General features: G+C 45.5%; 1 protein-coding gene across 1 annotated transcript in view; it reads right to left on the bottom strand.

The window, feature by feature from the left end:
- The window catches only part of LOC122795046 (RING finger protein 145-like), a 689,797-nt gene that overhangs the window by 264,064 nt on the left and 400,957 nt on the right, over nucleotides 1-24,776 (bottom strand). Inside the window, exons 5-6 of the mRNA XM_044063623.1 lie at nucleotides 11,716-11,889; nucleotides 3,040-3,222 (exon numbers count right to left, since the gene is read on the bottom strand). Coding sequence (XP_043919558.1) covers nucleotides 3,040-3,222; nucleotides 11,716-11,889 — 357 coding nt within the window. The remainder of the gene's footprint in view (nucleotides 1-3,039; nucleotides 3,223-11,715; nucleotides 11,890-24,776) is intronic.

The following is a 24,776-nucleotide window of genomic DNA, read 5'->3' on the forward strand; positions in this document are numbered from 1 at the left end:
CCATAACATACTGTAGATGATGAAGAAGCTTGTTTTCATCTTGAGCAAGAATCAGGCAATCGTCCAAATAAGGATAAATTTGTATTCCTCTTAACCTTAAGAAGGCTATCACCGGGGCCAGAACCTTTGTGAACACCCTGGGCGCAGTAGATAAGCCAAAGGGCAATGCAGAGAACTGATAATGTAAAGTCCCAGCCAAACGCAGGAATCTCCTGCAACTGGGTCTGATAGGAACATGAAGATAAGCCTCTTTGAGATCCAGAGTTACCATCCAGTGGTCTTTGCCCAACAGAGGCAGAAGTTGTTGCAACGTCAACATTTTGAATTTTGGAATGTCCAGGTATGTGTTGAGGATAGATAAATCCAAAATTGGTCTTCAAGTGTTTCCTTTCTTTGGTACAAGAAACAGGCGAGAATAAAATCCTAGGCCCACTTCTGACAAAGGGACCTGCTGTATAGCCCCATTTGAAGAAGTAAAGAAATCTGTTTGTGAGCCTCTACTCTTTGCTGAGGAGGAACGTCTGGCATGCCTTTGAAAGGAGGCAATGTGTGGAAATAAAACTTGTAGCCTCGGTTTATAATGTCCAGTACCCATTTGTCCTGGGTGACTAAAAGCCAGTTTTGCTTGAAAAGTGCTAACTTTCCTCCCAAAGGAGCTGCCAGACAGGAGGAATCTGGCAGCTGAAGATGCAGGTCATTGGGCCTGTTTACGAAAGGACTGGCCCCTGCCCTCACTTGTAGATGGTGCAGGGGAACTCCACGTTCTAGGCCTGAAAGAACCCTGAGCTCTGCCCCTACCACGTCTAGATCTGCCCCTAGACTGTAAATCAGAAGAAGGGTAAGCCCATCCCCTTAGTAGGCCAATTTCTGCTAAACTTAGGGGGCTGCACCTGCAAAAAATCTTTAACAGTCTGCATAGACTTAGCCTTGTCTTCCATTTTCTTTAAAACAGACTCCACAGGAGGACCAAACAAAACTTCTGACTGTAAAGGAGCATCCAAAATTCTAGCTTTAACATGCTCTGACAAACTCTGATCCTTAAGCCAGGCGTGCCTGCGAAGAACTGATCCAGTGGCAGCCACCCTGGAAGAGGCCTGTAAAGCATCGAAACCACACTGCAAGGAATGCTTACCCACCTGATCAGAGGCATGAACTAACTCCTGTAATTCTTTACACTCTATGCCCTCTGCTAAAGCATCTACCTTAGATTTTAATTGAGTAAGGAGAAAATTCTGGTACTTTAACATATGAAACTGGCAATTTAAAGCCCTCATTGCTAGAGTGGAGGAGGTGTACACTTTTTTACCCCACCTATCCAAAGCTCTAGATTCTTTATCCATAGGAACTGGATTCTTTACAACAGAAGCCCTGACTCCCTTAGGTCCCTGACTAATAGTTTCTGGATCAGCCCTTGGGCTCTTATACAGATATTTATGAGCCTCAGGCACCCTGTAATACCTATCAGGTTAAACTGGCGCAGGAGGCAAAGAGTCTGGATTAAGGGAAGCCTCAGAGAAAACATCCTGAACAACATCCAAAACAGGAGGTATAGCTAAGGGCCGATGTTGAGGCAAAAACAAAAATTCCCTAAGCCTCTTTCGGGAATCCGAGAAATCCTGACCTTCCCATTTAAAATGCTCCCTCATAGAATGCAAGGTTTCTGAGAAGGAAAAATCCTCTGGAGGAGAAGCAGAAGGACTGGAATCCTCTGCGTCCGAATCTGAATAAGGAGGAAAATCCTGAGTGTCTTCAGCCGAAGACTCTGAGTAATCTGAAACCTGTTCCAAACTTTCCACTTCTGGCTCCACCCTAGGCCTCTTATCTGGAGGGGGCATAGAACCCCTGATTAAGGAAATTAAATCTTCTGCCATTTTAAGCATGTGTTTTTTAGGCACAGAGCCTGCAGAACTAGGACCGACACCTGAGGAGGGCAAACCAGGCCTGCCCTTAGAAGGTACCCTAGAGACTGAAGGAGAAGGCCTAACCACCTTAGGCAAAGAAGGGAGTACAGCAACCTGAGAGGCCCCTTCAGCCTGACCTGACTCCTGTGAGGCCACATCTTGCAAAATTAAAGTCTCCCCCTGAGACTCAGCTGAAACCTCGGCTGGATCCACAGCTTCCAGCGTAGTTTCAGAAGAACCGGCGTCCGGAACGGACGACTCATCCTGCTTGGACCTTAACGACTTATCCTTGCGCTTCTTAGCAGAAGCGGGCGTCGGAGGATCCGACGGCATATTGTAATTACACCGCTTCCCAAAGACAAGCCTAGCGCAATCTAACCTACGTTTAATGGTGCGCTTATTAAACCTAGCACAAAAGCGACACCCGACTACGTCGTGCTCAGGCCCCAAACAAGGAATACAAAGAGAGTGGTAATCCCTATGCGGTATTTGTTTCCCACAAGAAATACAATTATTCACTTTTTCTGACATCCGGAATTAACTGAGGCAAGAAAAAACAAAAATATTCCCCAACGGGGTACTTAGCCCAACTTGGTTTCGGTCTGAAACTCGAAATATGAAAATTTCAGAACGCCGAACGGCACTTGCAAACGCTGCTTCTGCTTCGGACCATGCGGCAAAAAAGACAGAGGATATGACGTCGGTCATGCGCTTTAATACCGGGACGCACTGACGTCAGATCTGAGCGCCCATGACAGACGCCAGCCTAATACTTTGGTATTCGGGCCGACCGAGGACAGCGGACTACCCACAGGTTATGACTGCAGCAATGTGAGATGAAGAACATCAATGTACAGTAATACCCGCTCTGAAGAGTACCAATGTACAGTAATACCCGCTCTGAAGAGTACCAATGTACAGTAATACCCGCTCTGAAGACTACCAATGTACAGTAATACCCGCTCTGAAGACTACCAATGTACAGTAATACCCGCTCTGAAGAGTACCAATGTACAGTAATACCCGCTCTGAAGCGTAACAATGCTCCTCTGAATAGTAACCATGTATAGTAATGCCTGCTCTGAATTGTAAAAATGTATAGAAATACCCGCTGAGTCGTAACAATGTATAGCAATACCCGCTCTGTGAAGCTCCAAGTGCCAGAATGATGGGGTTTGTGATCTCAATCATGGACTGCAGGGTGGATGCTACCACGATGAAAAGGATGATGCTGAGAAGGAAGGTTCTCTGTAACAGCTGCATATCAGTCAGCCCTGTTTGTAAAGCCAGCAGCAGTAAGGATACTCCTTCTGTCACACCCCTGCACAACAAACATTCGAAAGAAGACAGTTTTACTATTTGAACAAGAGATAAGCAGCCTGGACTACAAAACACAGACTGTGCAATGGCTAGCTACAAACGAGGAGAACTACAACTAACAGTTATGGCTGGTGAAGCACAACCTTAACTCCTTGATAATTACAATAGGTACATTCTACTCACTGGTGTCCTTTATCACTAGACCCAATGATACTTTCATGAATCTTGTGTATTGTATTGCAGTGGTAGCGTAAATAACACAACACAGCAGCATCAGCGCAGTGGAAGTGCAAGTAATACAACACAGAAGCATCAGCGCAATGGCAGCATAAGTAACAACACAGCAGCATCAGCACTGTGGTAGCATAAATAACACAACACAGCAGCAGCATCAGTGCAGAAGTAGCGTGAGTAACAACAAAGCATCAGCGCAGTGGTAGCATGAGTAAACACAACACAGCATCAGAGCAGTGGTAGCGTGAGTAAACACAACACAGCATCAGAGCAGTGGTAGCGTGAGTAAACACAACACAGCATCAGAGCAGGGGTAGCGTGAGTAAACACAGCATCAGAGCAGTGGTAGCGTGAGTAAACACAGCATCAGAGCAGTGGTAGCGTGAGTAAACACAACACAGCATCAGAGCAATCGTAGCGTGAGCAAACACAACACAGTATCAGAGCAGTGGTAGCGTGAGTAAACACAACACAGCATCAGAGCAGTGGTAGCATGAGTAAACACAACACAGCATCAGAGCAGTGGTAGCGTGAGTAAACACAACACAGCATCAGAGTAGTGGTAGCGTGAGTAAACACAACACAGCATCAGAGTAGTGGTAGCGTGAGTAAATGCAACACAGCATCAGTGTAGTGGTAGCATGTGTAACAACACAGCATCAGTGTAGTGGTAGCATGTGTAACAACACAGCATCAGTGTAGTGGTAGCATGTGTAACAACACAGCATCAGTGTAGTGGTAGCATGTGTAACAACACAGCATCAGAGCAGTGGTAGCGTGAGTAAACACAACACAGCATCAGAGTAGTGGTAGCGTGAGTAAATGCAACACAGCATCAGTGTAGTGGTAGCATGTGTAACAACACAGCATCAGTGTAGTGGTAGCATGTGTAACAACACAGCATCAGAGCAGTGGTAGCGTGAGTAAACACAAAGTACAGTTTTGTACCTACCATAAATGTAGATGTTCGAGGATCCACATTGCTGCAGTCATAACCTGTGGGTAGTCCGCTGTCCTCGGTCGGCCCGAATACCAAAGAGTTAGGCTGGCGTCGGTCATGGTCGCCCGGAGCTGACGTCAGTACGTAGTAGTACTTAAGCGCATGACCGACGCCATATCCTCAGTCTTTCTTGCCCCAGATGTCAGAAGGCCTTGAAAAGGAAAGGCCAGAGCCAAAATAGTAAATACCCAACAACCACAAGTGAGAAAATAATAATAATTCTCCCAAAGGAAAAAACAGCAACCCCAAACTATAGAGGGGAAGGAGGGAGGGAAAAAAGGACTGCAGCAATGTGGATCCTCGAACATCTACATTTATGGTAGGTACAAAACTGTACTATGTTCTTCGTCTCACATTGCTGCAGTCATAACCTGTGGGTAGAATCCCAAAGCAAAGGAAAAGGGAGGCTGGCAAACTAAAAAGCATTCGGAGCTGCTAACATGCCCTGTAAGACTGCAGTGGCAAACTTAGCCCTGGACTTGGAATAAAGAGGGAGATGGTAATGCTTAGTAAAAGTGTGAACAGAACTCCAAGTAGCTGCCTCCAAAATATCCTTAGTAGCTACCCCCCTCACAAAGGCAGTAGATGTGGCAGTAGCCCTACTGGAATGAGGTCTGATCCCAGCAGGAACAGTTTTCCCATGATGAGAATAGCAAAAAACAATACAATGACCAATCCACTTAGAAATAGTTTGCTTTGAAACAGCTTTCCCTTGTGAACCCAGAGCAAAAGAAATAAATAACTGTTGAGTCTGCCTGAACTCTTTAGTTCTGCTCAAATAATAACGTAGCTGCCTGTGAATGTCCAAAGAATGCAAGACTTTTCCCCCCTTATTTTGGGGATCAGCATAAAAAGTAGGCAAATGAATAGACTGGTTCAAGGCCACATCAGAAATCACTTTAGGCATAAAAGTAGGGTTAGTACGCAAAGACACCCTATCCTTATGGAATATCAGAAAGAGTTCAACTGCCATGAGTGCCTGCAATTCAGAGACCCTCCTAGCAGAGGTAATGGCCAACAAAAAAGCAGTTTTCCAAGACAAAAACTTCAGCTCAGACGTAGCTGCAGGTTCGAAAGGAGGTAAAGTAAGCTTCTCCAACACAAAGTTGAGATCCCAGGAAAGAGTAGGAGCTCTACGTGGGGGTCTTATATTTTTTGCCCCTCTAAGAAATTGCTTAAACAAAGGGTGAGAAAATAAAGGAGGGTCACAATCATAGTGAGCAGAAATGGCTGCAGCATGAACCTTCACAGAGGAAAAAGACAAACCCTTGTCTAGTAATTCAGTAAGGTACTGTAACGTAAAACTCAAATTAGGTACCGAGACATCAAAGCCCTTTGATGTGCTCCAAAGAAAAAATCTCCTCCATTTATCAGCATAAACTTTTCTAGTACTGGGCCGCCTGGCTTCCAAAATGACATCTAAAACCTGTTGAGGAAGCTGAGACCCCACAGGCTCTAAAACAGAATACGCCAGGCTGTTAGATGCAGGGACTGCACCCTGACATTGAGCAAATGATTGCTTGACTGGGACAACAAGTGAGGAATCTGTGGCAAAGGCCAAGGAGGCTTCTGAATCAAACTCCTCAGCATAGGATACCAGTGCTGACGTGGCCAATCTGGTGCTATTAGAATCATGCAAGGCTTGTCCTGCCTGACTTTCAAGAGTACCTTGGGAAGGAGAGGCAGAGGAGGGAAAGCATAGACGTGAAGGTTGTTCCAACTGAAAGATAGAGCATCCACTTTCCAAGCTTTTGGGTGAAACATCTTTGTGCAAAATTTTGGTAGTTGGAAATTTTGTGGAGAAGCGAACAGATCTATGTCTGGAGTTCCCCAAGCCACTGTCAACTGTTGGAATACCTGAGGATCCAATTTCCACTTGTGGGGGTCCACAATTTGTCTGCTCAATACATCTGTTAGGGAGTTCTGTGCTCCTGGCAGAAACCGTGCTTGAAGAGTGATGTGCAAACTCAGAGCAGTCTCCCACAATATCATTGCTTGTCTGCAAAGAGGGTAAGAATGGGTTCCCCCTTGCTTGTTGATGTACCACATGACTGTTGTGTTGTCTGTTTGAATCAACACCTGTCCAGGTTGAAGTAGGTCCTTGAAGGCCATCAGGGCAAATTGGACTGCTAACATCTCCTTCATGTTGATATGCAAATGTTGTAGTCTGGGAGGCCACGTGTCTTGAATCCATTTCCCATTGAAGTGTGCTCCCCAAGCCAAGTCCGAGGCATCCGTCGTTATGATCTGACTCGCCTCTGGTCGGGTCACAGAGAGTCCCTTGTTTAGGTGACATTCCTGCGCCCACCACAAGAATTCCTTCTTGATGCATGGTATTACCCGAATGACAGTGTCCAAATCGTGGCAGTGTTGAGTCCATACACTTTTGAGGTACCATTGTAGCTTCCTCATATGCAGTTTGGCATTGGCAAGTACTAGAATGCAAGATGCCATGAACCCCAAGGCTTGAAGGACTGTCCTTGCAGTCAGCCTGGACAGTACTGATAACTGCTGGAAATATAGGTGAAGAGTTCTTTGTTTGTCCGGGGTCAGAAAAGCCATCTGAGAAGCTGTATTCAGTCTCACACCCAGAAAGCACATGTCCTGAGAGGGCACTAGACTGGACTTTATTTCGTTCACAGAATACCCTAGGCACCTTAAAACTGCCATCACATACTGTAGCTGTTGAAGTAACTTGTCTTTGTCTTGAGCAAGAATCAGGCAATCGTCCAGATAAGGATAAATTTGTATTCCCCTTTGTCTGAAGAAAGCTATTACAGGAGCCAGAACTTTTGTGAACACCCTGGGCGCAGTAGATAAACCAAAGTGAGAAGTACCAGCCCGAAATCGCAGGAATCTCCTGCAGCTGGGCCTGATGGGAATGTGAAGATAGGCCTCTTTGAGATCCAGGGTTACCATCCAATGATCTTTGCCTAGCATAGGTAGAAGTTGTAGTAATGTTAACATCTTGAACTTTGGAATGTCTAGGTAGGTATTGAGAATGGACAAATCCAGAATTGGCCTCCAAGTGTTTCCTTTCTTTGGCACTAGGAAAAGACGGGAGTAAAACCCTAGGCCTACTTCTGATGGAGGTACCACATGGATGGCCCCCCATCTGAATAAGCAAAGAAATTTGCTCCTGAGCCTCCAGCCTTTGCTGTGGAGGCACATCCGGCATGCCTTTGAAAGGAGGAAAAGTGTGAAAATAAAACTTGTAACCTCGATTTATTATTTCCAGCACCCATTTGTCCTGGGTGACCAAATGCCAGTTTTGTTTGAAAAGTGCCAACTTTCCTCCTAGAGGAGCTGCCAGAAAAGAAGGATCTGGCAGCTGAAAATACAGGTCATTGGGTCTGTTTACGAAAAGGCTGACCCCTGCCCTCACCAGAAGACTGTGCAGGAGAACTCCAAGTCCTAGGTCTGAAAGAACCCTGAGCGTGAGCCCTGCCTCTACCACGTCTAGACCTGCCTTTAGACTGATAATCTGAAGAAGGGTAGGACCATCCTCTAAGCAGGCCAATTCCTGCTAAACTTAGGGGGCTGCACCTGCAAACATTCCTTGACCGTCTGCATAGACTTAGCCTTATCTTCCATCTTTTTCAAAACTGACTCCACAGGAGAACCAAAAAGAACTTCTGATTGAAGAGGAGCATCCAAAATCTGAGCTTTAACATGCTCTGATAAATTTTGATCCTTAAGCCAGGCATGTCTACGAATAACTGAACCAGTAGCAGCCACCCTGGATGAAGCCTGAAGGGCATCGAAACCACACTGTAGAGAATGTTTTCCAACTTGATCTGATGCATGAACCAACTCCTGCAATTCTTTACACTCTATACCCTCAGATAAAGCATCCACCTTAAATTTCAATTGGCCTAACAAAAGGTTCTGATACTTCAGCATATGAAACTGGCAATTTAAAGCCCTCATAGCCAACGTAGAAGAGGTGTACACTTTTATCCCCCACCTATCCAACGCTCTAGAATCCTTATCCAAAGAACTGGATTCTTAACCACAGAAGCCCTGACACCCTTCGGCCCTTGAATAATAGTTTCCGGGTCAGCTCTAGGACTCTTATACAAATATTTATGTGCTTCTGGAACTCTGTAATATCTGTCTGGCTTGGCAGGGGGTAAAGAATCAGGATTAAGTGAAGCTTCAGAAAAAACATCCTGAACATCTAAGACAGGGGGAATAGCCAAGGGCCTATGTTGTGGCAAAAACAAAAATTCCCTAAGCCTTTTTCGAGAATCTGAAAAATCCTGATCTTCCCACTTGAAATGTTCCCTCATAATGTAAAGTTTCAGAAAAGGAAAAATCCTCTGGAGGAGAAGCAGAAGGACAGGAATCCTCTGCATCCGAATCTGAATAGGGAGGGAAATCCTGAATATCCTCAGCTGAAGACTCAGAGTAGTCTGAAGAATGCTCCATTCCCTCTAAATCTGTCTCCACCCTAGGCCTCTTCTCTGGGGGGGCATAGAACCCCTGATCAAAGTAATCAAATCCTCTGCCATTTTCAACATATGTTTTTTAGGAACAGAAGCTGAAGAACTAGGGCTATGGCCAGTACCAGTAAGACCAAGTTTAGCCTTAGCATGGCCTTTAGCCACTGAGGTAGAAGGCCTAATAACCTTTTGTAAGGATGGAACTACAGATACCTGAGAAGCACCCTCGGCCTGGCCTAACTCCTGAGAGGCCAACTCCTGCAAAAGTAAAGGTTCCCCCTGGGATTCAGCCGAGACCTCGGCCGGATCCACAGATTCAACCGGAGGTTCCATAGAACCGGCGTCCGCAACAGACGACTCATCCAGTTTAGACCTTAAAGATTTATCTTTACGTTTTTTAGCGGTAGCGGGCATCAGAGGATCCGACGGCATGTTATAGTTACACCGCTTACCGAAAACAAGCCTGGCACAGTCTAATCTTCGTTTAATGGTGCGCTTATTAAATCTAGCACAAAAGCGACACCCGACTACGTCGTGTTCAGGCCCCAAGCAAGGAATACAGAGAGAATGATAGTCCCTATGAGGTATCTGTTTCCCAAAAGAAATACAATTATTAACTTTTTCTGACATCCGGATTAACTGAGGCAAGAAAAGACAAAAATTTTCCCCAACGGGGTACTTAGCCCAACTTGGTCTTCAGTCTGAAACTCGATAATTGAAAATTTCAGAACGCCGAACGGCACTTGCAAATGCTGCTTCTGCTTCGGACCACGCGGCAAGAAAGACTGGGGATATGGCGTCAGTCATGCGCTTAAGTACTACTACGTACTGACGTCAGCTCCGGGCGACCATGACCGACGCCAGCCTAACTCTTTGGTATTCGGGCCGACCGAGGACAGCGGACTACCCACAGGTTATGACTGCAGCAATGTGAGACGAAGAACATCACAGCATCAGTGTAGTGGTAGCATGAGTAACAACACAGCAGCATCAGCGCAGTGGTAGCGTGAGTAACAACACAGCAGCATCAGCGCAGTGGTAGCGTGAGTAACACAACACAGCATCAGAGCAGTGGTAGCGTGAGTAAACACAACACAGCATCAGCGCAGTGGTGGCATGAGTAACAACACAGCAGCATCAGCGCAGTGGTAACGTGAGTAACACAACACAGCATTCTTTCATTTCTTCTAGCTTCTTTCTGTATCACCTCTAGTCTCCTTCCAACTCCTTGCTCACCCTTCTGTTTTTTCCTTCTGCACCTGTCAGATTTCCCCTGACCGTGATCGTGATCCCATCCCACCAGTCTGTTCTAGTCTTTCACACTGTCCAGTACAGACTCCTTTACTAAGCTTTGCAGCTTTTCTCTGCCCTTGGTTTCCTTTCATTATAATTAGCCCACCTCCCCCTTCTCATCACTTCCTTCTGTTCCTGAGCATTTACCCTACAAGCTTTACTGCTACTTGGTTTGATGGATCCTGAACATTTACCCCAAGTCTTACTGCTACGTGGTCTGATTGGTCCTATACATTTACCCCACGTCTTACTGCTACATGGTCTGATGGGTATTTTCTTCTGTTTCTGAACATTTACCCTAAGTCTTACTGCAACATGATCTGATGGGTCCTGAACAATTACCCTAAGTCTTATTGCTATGTGGTCTGATGGGTCTCTTTCCCATATATGGATCAATTTCCATTAGATTTTCCTTTCATAAAATCCTGTTTAACCTATGTGCCTCTACCAAAATGCTTCCTTTGAATGTTCATTCCACTCTTGGTTGGATACCTTTCCCCTCCATATTTCCATTCACCCACTCCCTCTAATTCCTTGGGGGTAGCTATAGTTCCATCTGTTTATATTCCCCCCTCCAGCGTACATTTTTTTAGCTCTATGGTGATATTATAGTTCCCCTGCTTATCTCTATTCTATCTCCTGTCTGTGCCCAGTTAGCCAAAAAAGTTCTTGCTTACTCCTTTCATCCCTGTTTGGCATGCATGCATATTTCCTACTGTCCAACTTGCACCATCCACCCTTCACTAACAGATGATCCATCTGCCTATCCTACTTTTTATCTCTTTTTTTGTGGCTGTCTGAAGCCCTCTGCAAGATCTAGTTGCTATTCCACATTTCCTCCCCAAGATTACTGCCCATTTCACCCTTGGGCAGTCATGACACAGTACCATTTCTCCCTCTGAGTAGTCATGACACGATATCTTCTGTTACAAAAAACAAAATCAGAGCTGGAAAGAACATTGTCACCCTGATCCTCTAACGCTTCCTCTATTCTCTTTCTGATGTAACCTCGGGCACTCAATCTAATTAATTATCTGCATTTGCCTTTGATGAGCATCCATTCCTGCTTTTCCAGTTACTGCCATCTGGCATGACCCCTCCCTCTGGGGCTATCCCCTGCTCTGATCATTGTGTTCTTCGGTAGCTGCCTGTACTACGAACCCTCCTCCCCATCCAGGGTATCTGGACCCCTGCCTTTGGCTCCTGCATGTATAGGAGTACACCCTGACCCATCCAGGGCCTCTAGATCTCTGCTTTTGTGGCTCCATGTATAGGACTACAACCTGACCCATCCAGGAACTCTAGATCCCTGCCTTTGGCTCTTGCATGTATAGGACTACGTCCTGACCCATCCAAAACCTCAGAATCCCTGCTTTTGGCTCTTGCATGTATAAGGATATGCCCTGAATATACACCTTTTAAGACTGTCCCATCATACTAATACACTGCATGTCAACCCAGTACTTGCACTGAAATCTTTTTATATCACAGCAGTATTGATGTAGCAATCTTTTTATATCACAGCAGTACTGATGCCGCAATCTTTTTATATCGTACCAGTACTGATGCCGCAATCTTTTTATATCGTACCAGTACTGATGCCACAATATTTTTATATCGTACCAGTACTGATGCTGCAATCTTTTTATATCGTAGCATTCCCATTGGTTTACCCTCCCCACTGCTGCTGACAAATCTGGTGCGATAGTAAAAAAAATGCTTTTCAATCGATTAGCTCTTTACTATGCTAATCATCTAGCACCATTCTTTTATTTCACATCTGTCTGTTGATTGTTTTTAACCTTACTTTATCCTCTTTCAATCAAGAATGTCCTTTTTGTGACCCCCCCCAATGCTGTTACATAAGCATTTTTCCCCTCCAGAAAAATTCCATCGCCTACTACCTACCATCTATACATACAACAGCTTCACTACAGCTTTGTTTTCCTCTATTACCTAAAAAAGTACACAGTGCTCACCTGTCCTCACCTATTCTCTGCGTTCTACTCGTATCCCCATCTGCTCCCTCTCATTTCTCCTATCAAAACTGTATGTAATTTGACATTTCAAAAATCACTGTGCCAATTTGTCACATATTAATTTGTAATGAGACTATTTTACTGAGTGCAAATTTTCTCGAGTATAGCTGTCTTTCCAATACTGTACACCCATACTGTAACTTTAAACTTTACATCTTTTTATCGCATAAATATTTTGTAAATTGAGCTTTTCTCCCCGGGCCACTGCTGAAAAGGGGCTACCACTGCCCAGCTGGACTACCCTGGTCAACAAAAGCAATAAACAAACATATACATACGTAAAGTGTAAGAAATTATTTAATATTAAATTCATGTTAGCTCCTGTTTATTGTACATAATTAAGGAAAATATTTATTTATTTATTTACATTTGTTGACCAGGAATGTCCGAGTGGACGCAGGTCCATTTTTAGCGGAGGCCCGGGCAGAAAAGCTCCATAAATTAAAATATTACAGACAGTTACAGATTAAGAATCCTAGCAATTAAAATATTACAAACATAGTTACAGATGAAGACCATAGCACATTCAGTAGATAACTAGCATCTGTTCTATCCACAAAGTCATAGCAGATATTAACAATTGTTACAATAAGAAGTTACTGCCGTATAATAAGTAGATAGGCATGGAAGTATCAGAGCTTGCTGTAATCAAAGGTAGTTTGTGGGGTGGAAGAGAGGTAAAGGGTAGATGGAGTGGGAGAAGTTAGAGGGAAGAGTTACAAGGGCATAGCCAGCAAGTTTTTAGGTGCGCTTTAAGTAAAGCTTTGAAGTGGGTGCATGATGGTAGAGAGGTTATTCTGGGGGGGAAGGTGTTCCATAATTTGGATACAGCACTGGAAAATAGTGCTTCTCCAGCAATGTTATTGGCTCTAATGACCTGTAATTGATTTTTGTTGCTGGATCGTAGTGGTCTGGTAGTGAGATAGGGTTGGAGTAGATACTGGAGGGATGGGACCTTTAGAGGATGGTTAACCAGTCTGTGGGAGAGTGTGAGTTACCATTGAAGGAGGCGAAGGAGTTCTAGCCAGCCTAGTTCAGTAAATGAGAGACAGTGGTGACTGTGGTAGGATGCCCCAGTGGTGAATTTGGTGACTTTGTTGTAGCAGGTCTCGAGTTTATTTAAACTGCATTGCCTTAGGTTGGTATATATTGGAGAGGCATAAAGTAGGGTGGAGAGAAGGTGCGAATTTGCAACTGAAATCCTAGCTGCTTTGATGAGGAGTTGCTTATTTCTGTATACGGCTCCTAGTTTTTGGTGGACTTTGTTTATGGTCATGGATATGTGAATGTCAAATTTGAGACGGTTGTCTATTTCAACTCCTAGCAATTTGGTATGATCTGTTGGGTGGATAGTGGTGTTGTCTTTTGCTGTGATGTTAAAGTAAGAGTTGTTTTAAGTATGTTTGGTGGGCTCGAAGATGAGGAGTTTAGTTTTGGGTTGAGTATTAACTGGGCATCAGATAGCCAAGTTTCAACAGAGGAAAAGGCATGCTGTGTGACCTTTTGCAGTTCGGGTAGGGACTGGGCGGAACAGATGATGGTTGAGTCATCTGCATATTGTAAGTGTGTGCCATGTTTGGTGGAAGAGGTTAGATTATTGGTGAAAATAGAGAAGAGTAGGGGTCCAAGGATGGATCCTTGGGGAACCCCTATGGAGGCAGGTAGTTGGGGAAATATGTAATTTTGCCATACAACAGATTGCTGGAGGTCAGACAGGTAACTCTGAAACCAGTTGGTGACTGATTGAGAAAAGGATAGGTCATTGAGTAGAGAGAGGAGTTGTTTGTGCGAGACTATGTCAAATGCTTTAGATAGGTCTAGGAAAGTAGCAGAGGAGAGATGGCCATTATTTTTATGGTGAAGGATAGTGTTAGTAAGAGAGAGTAAGGCAGTGGTGGTGCTATGGTTTGGTCGGAAACCATGCTGAGCATTAGATAGGAGGTTGTTAGTAAGGAGGTAGTCTGAGATTTGAGAGTGAATGCATCTCTCTAGTATTTTGGAGAGTGGAGATATAACCAACTACCGCCCCATAGCGATTCTATCTGTGGAGGGGCAGCCTTTGTGAAGGGGAATGATGTGTGATATTTTACACAGTGTAAGGTAGGACCACCGGGGGTGGGAGGAAGTGAAGCGGGCAGAGACCTGTTAGCTGCTCTTAGGAGGGGTTGTGGGCAAGAAAACAATCAGGTAACAGTGAATACAGGCCTTCTGACAGAGATCGGTTAATCAGGATGGATACTGGGTAGGCTAGGGCATCAGCTAAAATTCGTAGGAATTCACTTGGGAGGTTGTCTACTGCTAATTTTGTGGGTTTAAGTTTAGTTAAGAGTTTTCTTATGTTGGAGGCAGGAATGGAGGAAAATGAGAAGAGTGTGGGGGGATTACTGGGCGAAGGTGTGGGGTGTAGGGTCGGGGGTTGTGTTGTCTACCTAGTGATAGTTATGGTTTGTGTGAAGTGTGTGTTGAATGAGGTAGCAATATTTCCTGAGGAGTGAGGAATGTTATGTGTAGGGGTATTGATTTTACCTGGGTGGAGGATGGAGTTTATGAAGGTCCAGAATTGTTTGGGTTGTGTTGGGAGGAGTTGAGGGCAGACTGGTAGTATTGCATTTTGTCCTCCTTTATTAGCTTTTTGACTCTATTGCATAGTTCTAGGAATTTCTGTCTAGCGGAGCGGGTTTAGGTTTTGCGCCAGTGTTCCCAGGCTTTATCTCTGTTTTTCATTTCTGACAGAGTGGTTTTCTGTAGCCATGGGGAAGTCTTATGGGGGCATGGTTATTTAGGATGCTTAGGAAGATAGTATTGAAAAACTGGACTGCGTCATCTAGGCTGAGGTAATTTAGTGGGTGCCAGTTACATTGGGGCATGGTTATTTAGGATGCTTAGGAAGATAGTATTGAAAAATTGGACTGCGTCATCTAGGATGAGGTAATTTAGTGGGTGCCAGTTACATTCTTCGAGGGATGAGATGTGATTGGGTTAAAGTGCAGTTTTTTACGTATTTGACGGTAGATGACCGGTTTAACTTGGTATATGTGTTTTTTTAGTAGGAATGTTGGGGAATGATCACTGAGGCTATCTGATAGGCAGCCTGCTATGTAGGACTGGGGAATCTTGCTAACTAGTATCCAATCCAGGGTAGTATGGTTGTTGGAGTTTTTATTTATTCTGGTTGGTGAATGGACTAGATGGATGAAGCCATGAAGATTTAGATGCGGAGTTGGATGACTGCCACAACAGGATTGCCAATCAATGTCACCTAAAATTATGGTCTTTTGAGGGAGATGGTGGGTAGTCCAGCTTAGGAGGTTTTCTAGTGGAGGGATATTTTGGCCAGGTGGGAAAGTAGCATCCTAATCCTATTATGTTGATGGTTTTATTTTGGTTTATTTTCAGGTTGGTATATATTATTTCTTCATTGGCAATTTGGGGGAGCTTAGGAGTTTAAAATCTGGATGTTTAGATTCTGTTTAAATATTATAGCTATACCACCTCCTTTCTTGTTTAGTTGGTCTAGTCTTAGGTATGCTGTAACCATTAGGGAGGATTTGCTCACTGGTAATATGAGGTTTTAGCCAGGATTCTGTCAGGATGATTACATCTGGGGAGTATAAGTCTATGATGGCATGCAGTTTGCTGACTTTGTTGCCTATACTTCTGATATTTAAGCTTAGCAGAAGGAGGTCATTTGGTTTTCTCCTGGCTGGGACTTGGGAGATGTGGTTGTTAGTCTGATTATTAGAAGTGGGGTTGGAGATGGAGGGGCCACGGTTGAGGTGGATGTCTCCACTGAGAGCAAGTTTTGATATGCATGAGGTTATTAGTTTTATCAGTTTGTGAAACAGTTTGCATTTTAGGGAGACTTTATGATTGGGTGCAGTCTGTAACAGATGTGGTGGGAGGGTTATTTTGTTAACTTGTAGGAATGCATTTAGTTTTAGTATTTTAGTTGACAGAATATGTGGGGGATGCATAGGGATGATTCTTGAGTTGGTGGGAGAGGAGCAGAGTGAGGGTGAGTCATGAGTGGAGTGAATAGTTGTACACTGGAAGTGGTTGAGTGGGGGTATAATGGAGTTTTGGTAAGATGTTAGATATGCAAGGAGAGGGTATGCAAAAAGTGTAAGTATGGTATGATTATTCATGTTATCAGAAGAGGAGGGGTAGTAGTGGGAAGATGGTGGATTTAGAGTTGGGAGTAGTGTTGTGGTTGGTGGTAAAAATGAAGGGAGGGGTTTATTCTAATAAAGGTAGGACCACCAGGGGTGGGTGGAAATTGGGGGCAGGGTGGGGAGCGAAGTGGGAAGAGACCTGTTAGCTGCTCTTAGGAGGGATTGTGGGCTGGAAAACTTTTAGTTATGTACTCACCATAACTTCAGATGTTTGGGATCCATCTCGCCTACATTCTGACTGATGGGTTCGGAGCCGATCCCTCGGCTCCGACTCTGCAAGCTTATGCCAAAGAGCGAAGTCTCTTATTGGCTGAGCTTACTATATCCCAGGATGCACCACTACCAGTCCCCCAGATCTAGTTTGTCCGCATACATGCACACACGCATGCACTGCTTATATAACACTGACAGATGATACAAGATAAAAACAGTAGAACTCAAACCGTTCAATCTCTTCTGATCTCCAAGGCAGGGGGAAGGAGGGTGGGTATTAGGAATGTAGGCGAGATGGATCCCAAACATCTGAAGTTATGGTGAGTACATAACTAAAAGATGTTATGTGATCCTATCTCGCCTACATTCTGACTGATGGGACAGCGTCCCTAGCACCTATATCCTGGGTGGCTCACTGGAAAACACTCCTGAGTACCGTGGAACCAAATGATGCTCGCCCTTTAGATGCCACATCCAATTTATAGTGGGAAATGAAAGTGTGCGGGTTGGACCAAGTAGCCGCAGCACAAATCTCAGAAATAGCGAGCTTGGAATGAAATGCAATAGAGGTAGCCATAGCTCTAGTAGAGTGGGCTTTGACAGATGTTGTAAGTTGCTTATTTGAAGAGGAATAAGCCTGAGTTATGCAATCTCTAATCCATTTGGCAATAGTGGCTTTAGTGATGGTTTGACCCAGTTTATTATCTGAAAAGGACACAAACAATTGATCTGTTTTCCGAATTTGTTGAGTCCTGTCTAGATAGAAGCGCAATTGTCTATGAACATCCAACATATGCAAGGTGTATTCCGCTTTGCTTGAAAGTTTTGGAAAGAAAACTGGTAGCTCTAGAGATTGTTGGAGACAGAGATTAGAACAAACTTTGGGAACAAAAGATGGATTAGGTCTAAGTGATACTCTATCCTTGGGAAAAATCAAGTACGGTGGTTTGATAGATAGGGCTTGAAGTTCTGAAACTCTTCTTGCAGAGGTAATAGCAATTAAGAAGGCAGTTTTCCAAGACAGATATTTCAACTCACATGTAGCAGCCGGTTCAAAAGGAGCAGATGTTAAGGCACGAAGTACCAAATCAAGATCCCACGGAGGCGCAGGATGAAAAACTGGGGTCTTAAAAGCACAGCACCTTTCATGAAAGTTTTACATAGTCTGCTGCTCATCAACGGTGGGTCTATGGATTCGTGAAATTTGGAGATAGCTGCTAATTGGACTTTAATAGTAGAGACTGAAGATCCTTGATTAAACAAGGATGTCAAAATTTCAAGACCTCTGGTATCGGGCAGTAATAGGGTCTAAGCCTCTGAGTTGAGCCCAGATAGCAAACCTCTTCCACTTACTGAGATACAATTTCTTAGTGGTGGGTTTGTGGGCTGAAGATAAAATGTGAATAACTTCCGGGTCCAAGGTGTGATTTCTGACTAAAGTTGGAAGTGGAGGAGCCAAGCTGTTAATTTCAAAGTGTGAAGGGACTGGTGCTGTTGACCCGACTGATGAACCAGAAGGTCCGGAGTTAGATCCAAAAACCAAGGACCGTCCAAAGTATATTTCTGTAGGTAGGGGAACCATACCTGACGAGGCCAGTACGGAGCAATTAGAATCATTGTGGACCCCAATTGGGAAGCTTTCTGGATGACTTTGGGGAGGAGTGGAACCGGAGGGAAAGCATAAAGCAGTCCTGTTGGCCAAGGTTGGACTAGAGCATCCGTAGCTGCCTCTCCTTGACGGGGGGGTCAAGGAAAAGAACCTTCTGCACTTCGTGCTGTGTGGTGTTGCAAACAGGTCACAGCACGTAATCCCCCATCTTTTGAAAATCTGAGCTGCTACTGTTTCGTTCAGGGACCACTCGTGAGGAGAGAGAATAGTCCTGCTCAGTCTGTCTGCCAATACATTTGATTTTCCTGGAATGTGGGTCGCTACCAGGAAGCGGTTGGTAGCCACTGCCCATTCCCACACCCTCATGGCCTCTCTGCAAAGGGGGTAAGATCTGGTCCCTCCTTCTTTGTTTAGATACCAGACCACCGACATGTTGTCTGTGTGGATAGCGATAATGCCTTGAGGGAGAAACTTGTGGAGGGCTTGTAGGGACAGAAGTACAGCCCTCATTTCCAACACATTGATATGGAGAAATGTTTCGTTTGGAAGCCAAGAACCCTGAACTGACCTGCCCAGACAATGCCCCCCACCCGTCTGGGAGGCATCCGTTGTCAAGGTGGCCACCGAAGGGGTATAACAAAAGTCTTCCCTGATTCAGATTGGATGTTAGAAGCCACCAGCGGAGGTCCCGTTTGCACGCTTCTGTAATCAGTATGTGATGATTGAGGGAGATCCTGAAAAGACCATTGTGTCGATAACAGCCACTGAAGAATCCTCATGTGCAATCTTGCCAGAGGAACTAGGAGAACCGTGGCAGACATTGAACCTAAAAGTTGCAGGACCATCCTGGCTGGGGCTTTGGATCATAGAAGCAGGGCTCGACTTGACCTTGTAATGTTTGAATCCTTTCGGTAGGAAGGAAGATTCGCATTAATTTTGAGTCTATCTCTGCTCCTATGAATCTTATGCGCTGAGAAGGCAGCAAGACAGACTTTGACCAGTTGAATGTAATTCCCAGGAAGCACCCAGGGAGATAGTGGCTTGTAGGTTCTCTAGTAGTAGATGCCTGGTGGTGGCAGTCAGGAGCCAGTCGTCCAGATAGGGAAACACTTGGAATCCGAGACTCCTCAGGTGAGCAGTCACTACTGCCAGACACTTGGTGAACACCCTGGGGGCTGTGGTGAGACCAAAGGGCAGTGCACAAAATTGGAAATGACTGTCTCCCAGGCTGAAGCGCAGATACCTCCTGGACGCCTGATGTATCGGTATGTGATAATAGGCGTCCTTGAGATCTATGGAACACATCCAAACATCTTTCTCCAACAATGGGAGAATGGATTGTAAGTGACCATTCGGAATTTGGACTTCATGACGGACTGGTTTAGTTTGCTGAGATCCAAAATGGGTCTCAGGTCCCCTGTCTTTTTTGGCACTAAAAAGAACCTTGAGTAGTTTCCGGATCCGATCTGGTCTGTGGGGACCGGTTGGATGACTCCTTTTTCTAGCAGCTTTGAAGCTTCTACAGCTGCAATTTCCCTTTGACTGGGTGGTGGGTCCGGGATTTTTTTGGACGGTGGGGGAGAGTATGTGAAGGGAATGGTGTAACCTCCGGCAATTATCCGAAGCACCCATCTGTCCTGAGTAATAGACTCCCAGGCTTTTAGGTGCTTGGCAAATCGGCACCCGACTGGCTCCGGAGCAGCACAGCCGGGCAATCCCTCATGAAGTGTGGGAGGCTGAAGAGCCACGAAAGGACTCGCGGTCTCCAGTGTTGCGGGGGCCTCTGCCGCCTCTGGGACGGCGTCTCCCAGAAAAATGTCCCCGTCCTCTGCCTCTGGAAGGGGAATCTTCCTGCTGTTGAGGAAAGAATTTCTGTGATTTGCGGAACCACATCTTCCCTCCTCTTTTAGCCTTGGGATAAGGCCGAAAGGGAGTGGAATAACGTGCTCCTACGGCAGATAAAGTCTTTCCCTCTTGCTCACAGCGGGTAAGTGTGTCTTTTACCTTGGGTCCAAACAAAGAGGACCCATCAAAGGGAGCGTCGGCAAAGGAAGACTTTAAGGCCTCCGCAAAATGACACAAACGGAGCCAGGCTTGTCTCCGTAGAGCCACGCCTGTGCCTGCCGCTCTGCCCGCCCCTTCGGCCGCATATGAAATGAGCCTCATGGACGAGTTAGAAATCGAGGTGAGGATAGCCAACTGAGAGCTAACCGACTGGGCTAGCTGCTCAGGTAGTTTACCTGAGAGGGAGTCTGAGAGCTCCTTGACCAGATCCCTCTGCAGTCTGGTGAAATGTGCCAAATAATTCAGGGACCTCAGAGTAAAGGCCGCTGAAGTCAGGGTGCGCTTCCTGCAGTCCATGCTCCTAGACTCCTTATTAGGAGGATGGACGGACGTTGAAGCCTCTGCCACGTCCTGCTGGGTAGCAGATGCCACCACCATGGCATCTACAGCCACGCCTTTAGTTAAGAACTCCTTCTCGGGTGGGGCAGACAAAAATTTGTTAGGGCGAGAAGGCACTGGTTCCACAGTATCTGGATGTTCCCACGCCCTCCGACAAACCAAATCCAGGAGCTCGTCGAAGGGTGGAAACACCCAGGAGGTGGAGGGCTGAGCCCCGAAGGCCTTGAGAAACACCGACTCATCAGCGGAGGGGGGTTTGGAATTCCAGCCGCCTCGTTGCTTAAGGATCTCTAGAATGTCCGCAAATGAGACATCATCCGAGGATGACTTTGGGGACCCCTCCGCATCATCAAGATCAGTGTCCGATGTAATAGACTCGTCGGGGGAGTCCACGTGCTTCCTCTTGCACGATCTCTTCCTTGGGGGCTCCTCCGAAGACAACTCCGAAGAACCCTCAGGAGGAGGGGAACCCCCAGTGGGGGTAACCTCAGGCCCCGGGGCTCGGCTGCTTAGAGACAGGGGAACTGCCAAAGACCCAGTCTCCATGCCCAGGGAAGGTGCCGGTAAAGCCGCAGAGATGGCCGAAGAAGACTTGGCCAAAGCACTCCTCATAGCTCTGAAAGCCGGACCCCCAGAATCCTGGGAGGGTCCGGTCCCGGGAGCCATGATAGACGGAAGTCCCGTGGCCGAAGCACCGAGAGGGAGGCTCGGAACCGACAGCATTGGTCCCGAAACGTCACCCCCGGGTCCGGCCGAAGAAGTCCGCGTGCTAAACTCGGACCCGAAGGCCGGGGTTGGAGTAGGGGTCGGAGCCGACCCTAGTATCTCTACTGGCTCCATCTGCACCTGCTCCGACGGAGCCGAAGCGGTCGGAGGAGGAATGGCAATGGAGTGGGCTATCGGCTCCGAAGCCAATTGGGTCGGAGCCGAAACAAATTTCTGGAAGACTGGTGACTGGAACAGTCTTTGGAGCACCCTGTCTATGTACGAATCTGACATCCTTGATGACCTGGAAGAGACCGAATGGGTCCGAGTAGGCCTCTCCAACGGCTCCAAGGGACTAGGGGACCGGCTCCGAATCGACTCTACAATTATCGGCGCCGAAGGAATGTCCGAACCAATTTCCATCGGTGCCGAAGAGGGCTTCGGCGCCGAGGAGGAAGTGTCTGAGCGGACAACCTTCATCGGCTCAGAGATCAGTGGAGCCGATGAAGATGACCCGCCTCTCGATGCCCCAGACGACGGCTCCGAACCCAGAGGAGTCGAGGCTGGAGGCATCGAGGCGGACCGTTCTGCCCTCGGCTCCGAAGTCCGTGGAGCCGAAGGAGAAGCCTGCCTATGTTTTTTGGCGGTCGGTTCCGACGGACTGGTCAGAGCCGACGCCCTTTTCTTTTTAGCAGGAGAGGAAGCTAATGCCTCTTCAAATGAAGGTTTAATAAGGGCCTTTTAATATAAGTTTATTTTTCCTCTCTTGGAGGACCCTCGAGGAAAACGCGTGACACACACTACAGGACTCCTGTAAATGTTTGGCGCCCAAACAATACACACAGAGAGAGTGGTCGTCTGTGATCGACATCTTAAAACTGCACTTAGTGCACTTTTTAAATCCTGAAGGCCTAGGAGCCTGTGACATTATGGCAATCCAAATACAGTGAACTAGCCAAGAAGAAACACAAAAAACACACTGACTAACACTGAAGAATTTTCTTTCCTCTCTTTTTCTTCTTTTTTTAACAAGGACTAAACACAATACCAAAAAAGAAGTAACGGATCCAAGACCCCTAAAAATAATAGGGAATTAGCCAAACAACGAACTGACAGGGGAAGGCCCTTCAACTCCGATGGGACCTCTAGTCTGACAAAACACAGTCACTACACAATATTTTACCAAGGAAAAATACTCATTCATACACAAAATCCACTAGATAGCTGTTAAAACAGCTTTTTGTTGAATTTTAAAGAAATTCCTGACAGGAAAGTAAGTGAAAAACACTACTTAGCTCAGCCAAGCTCGAGACCACGTCTTCGCTTGTTAGCGGCAAACGAGATCTGGGGGACTGGTAGTGGTGCATCCTGGGATATAGTAAGCTCAGCCAATAAGAGACTTCGCTCTTTGGCATAAGCGTGCCGAGTCGGAGCCGAGGGATCGGCTCCGAACCCATCAGTCAGAATGTAGGCGAGATAGGATCACATAACATCAATCAGTGAATACAGGCCTTTATATAACTTCTGTGCTATGCATTCCTAGTGGGGGAGGAGGGTAGGGACTAATTGCAGAGGAGTCCTGTGGGAGTGATTGAGAGGTCTCTCAACCAGATTCTGGAAGATGGGCAATTCAAACAAAAACAATCAACTGACTCAAACTGTAGCTAAGTGATATGGAGAGAGTACCAAGATAATAGATGAACTGCGGTTAAGTAAATGGCAGTACAGTTCAAGGGGGAACTAAACTAGAGCAAGTTAATTTCTGGTGTTACTAATTTCGGGGCTAGTGCAGTTTAGTTTGGAAGTGGATAGCTATTGCCATACAAAAAATAGTCTAATATTGACTGGTCACAGATGAAACTGGGGAAAAAAGTACAGTTGGATGTAAAAGCCATAGATAAAAATTTAAAAATTTGCCTTGCTACTCAGAGAGAGGTACAGAACCCAGCAGTGTGTCATCAACTAGAGTCTGAAATGGGGTCTTACAGGATTGGAGTTAGGAAAACTGGGCTAGCTGGACAGGCCTCTGCAAGTGTGCATGCTTTAAACAAAAAAAGCCTCAGTATATAAAGGTATTAACATTAAGTCTTTATGTTGAAAGTTAAGACATACATAGCGTTTAATTTGAAGAAAAGCCGTGCTTGCAGAGAAGCCTTTGTAAAATTTTCACTGGAATTACACTTCAGCAATAATACTTATTCAAGTTTGGAGGGGGAGGTGCACCCGCAGCCCAAGACTTTTCAACAGATTGTGTTTAATTTGAAAAAAAGCTGTGCTTGCAGAGAAGCCTTTGTAATATTTTCACTGGAACTGCACTTCAGCAATAGTACTTATTCAAGTTTGGAGGGTGGGAGGAGAGTGCACCTGCAGCCCAAGACATTTAAACAGAGTGAGCACACTTCACAGAGAGGGGAGATGACAGCAGAAGTATTAGCGTGTTTTACACATTTCTAACTTTGGACATTTGCCCTTATGACCCCCACCACCACCACCACCACACTTTTTGGCTGCAATACTAATCATTGTTCTAGGAATTGTTTCTAATTTGATGCAGTTGGCTTTTATGTTTCTGGAAAAATGTACCTTAAGTCAGATATAGTAGTAGTGACTTCAGAACTAACGGCATCTTCCAAGGCTTATGAACAAAGCCCAGAAACACCTCTAACATCCTGGATAAGACTCTGACTGTAATCAATCTCACTACAGCTGCAGCTCCTCAGGGGATAAATGGCTACTTTCTTTCAGACACACATTTTTCATGTTGTCTGCTGCTCTTATTTCAAGACCTCTAAAAGCTGGCTATATTATTGACATTTGGAAGAAGACATCCATTTTATAAATTATTTATTTATTTATTTCCATTTATAAAAGGGTGAAACAGCCTCAGTAGATAACAACAGATTCTATTAGCCAGGTGTGTTTTCAGGGCAAACATTTCAGGACGGTTTTAAAGGAACTGTTAAAAGAAAAGCTGTAACCAGATAGTCATCCTATCAACATGGTTTTATGGAAAATCAATCTTGCCTTTCCAACCTAATGTACTTCTATCACTGGGTTTGATAGGCCATGGATATAGCCCTCCCTGTGGCTATAATTTATCTGGACTTAAAAGCATTCCTTACAATACTAATAAAACAGTCTTCCAGGTGCAGTGTTGCAAAGAAACGGCAGCAGCAGGCTCAATAGGAGCCTGAGTCAGCCTCAAAAGGACAAAATTAAGATCCAGAGGAGGAGGAATGGGTTTTCTTGGGGGTATAGTATGAAGAATGCCTTTAAGAAACTGCTTGACTGCAAACCTAGAGGTCAAAGGAGGAATAAGTGGCAGACTGGCAGAAATGGCTGACAAAAAGGCTTTCACTAAAGAATATGCCAAGCCAGCATGTAGTGGTTCACACAGGTAGGCAAGAACCAAGGGGACCCCCAGTGAAAAATCTCTTCCATT

The sequence above is a fragment of the Protopterus annectens genome, chromosome 2.part1 (genome assembly GCF_019279795.1).
Source record: "Protopterus annectens isolate FY-2018-M chromosome 2.part1, PAN1.0, whole genome shotgun sequence".
NCBI classification, from domain to species: Eukaryota; Metazoa; Chordata; order Ceratodontiformes; family Protopteridae; genus Protopterus; species Protopterus annectens.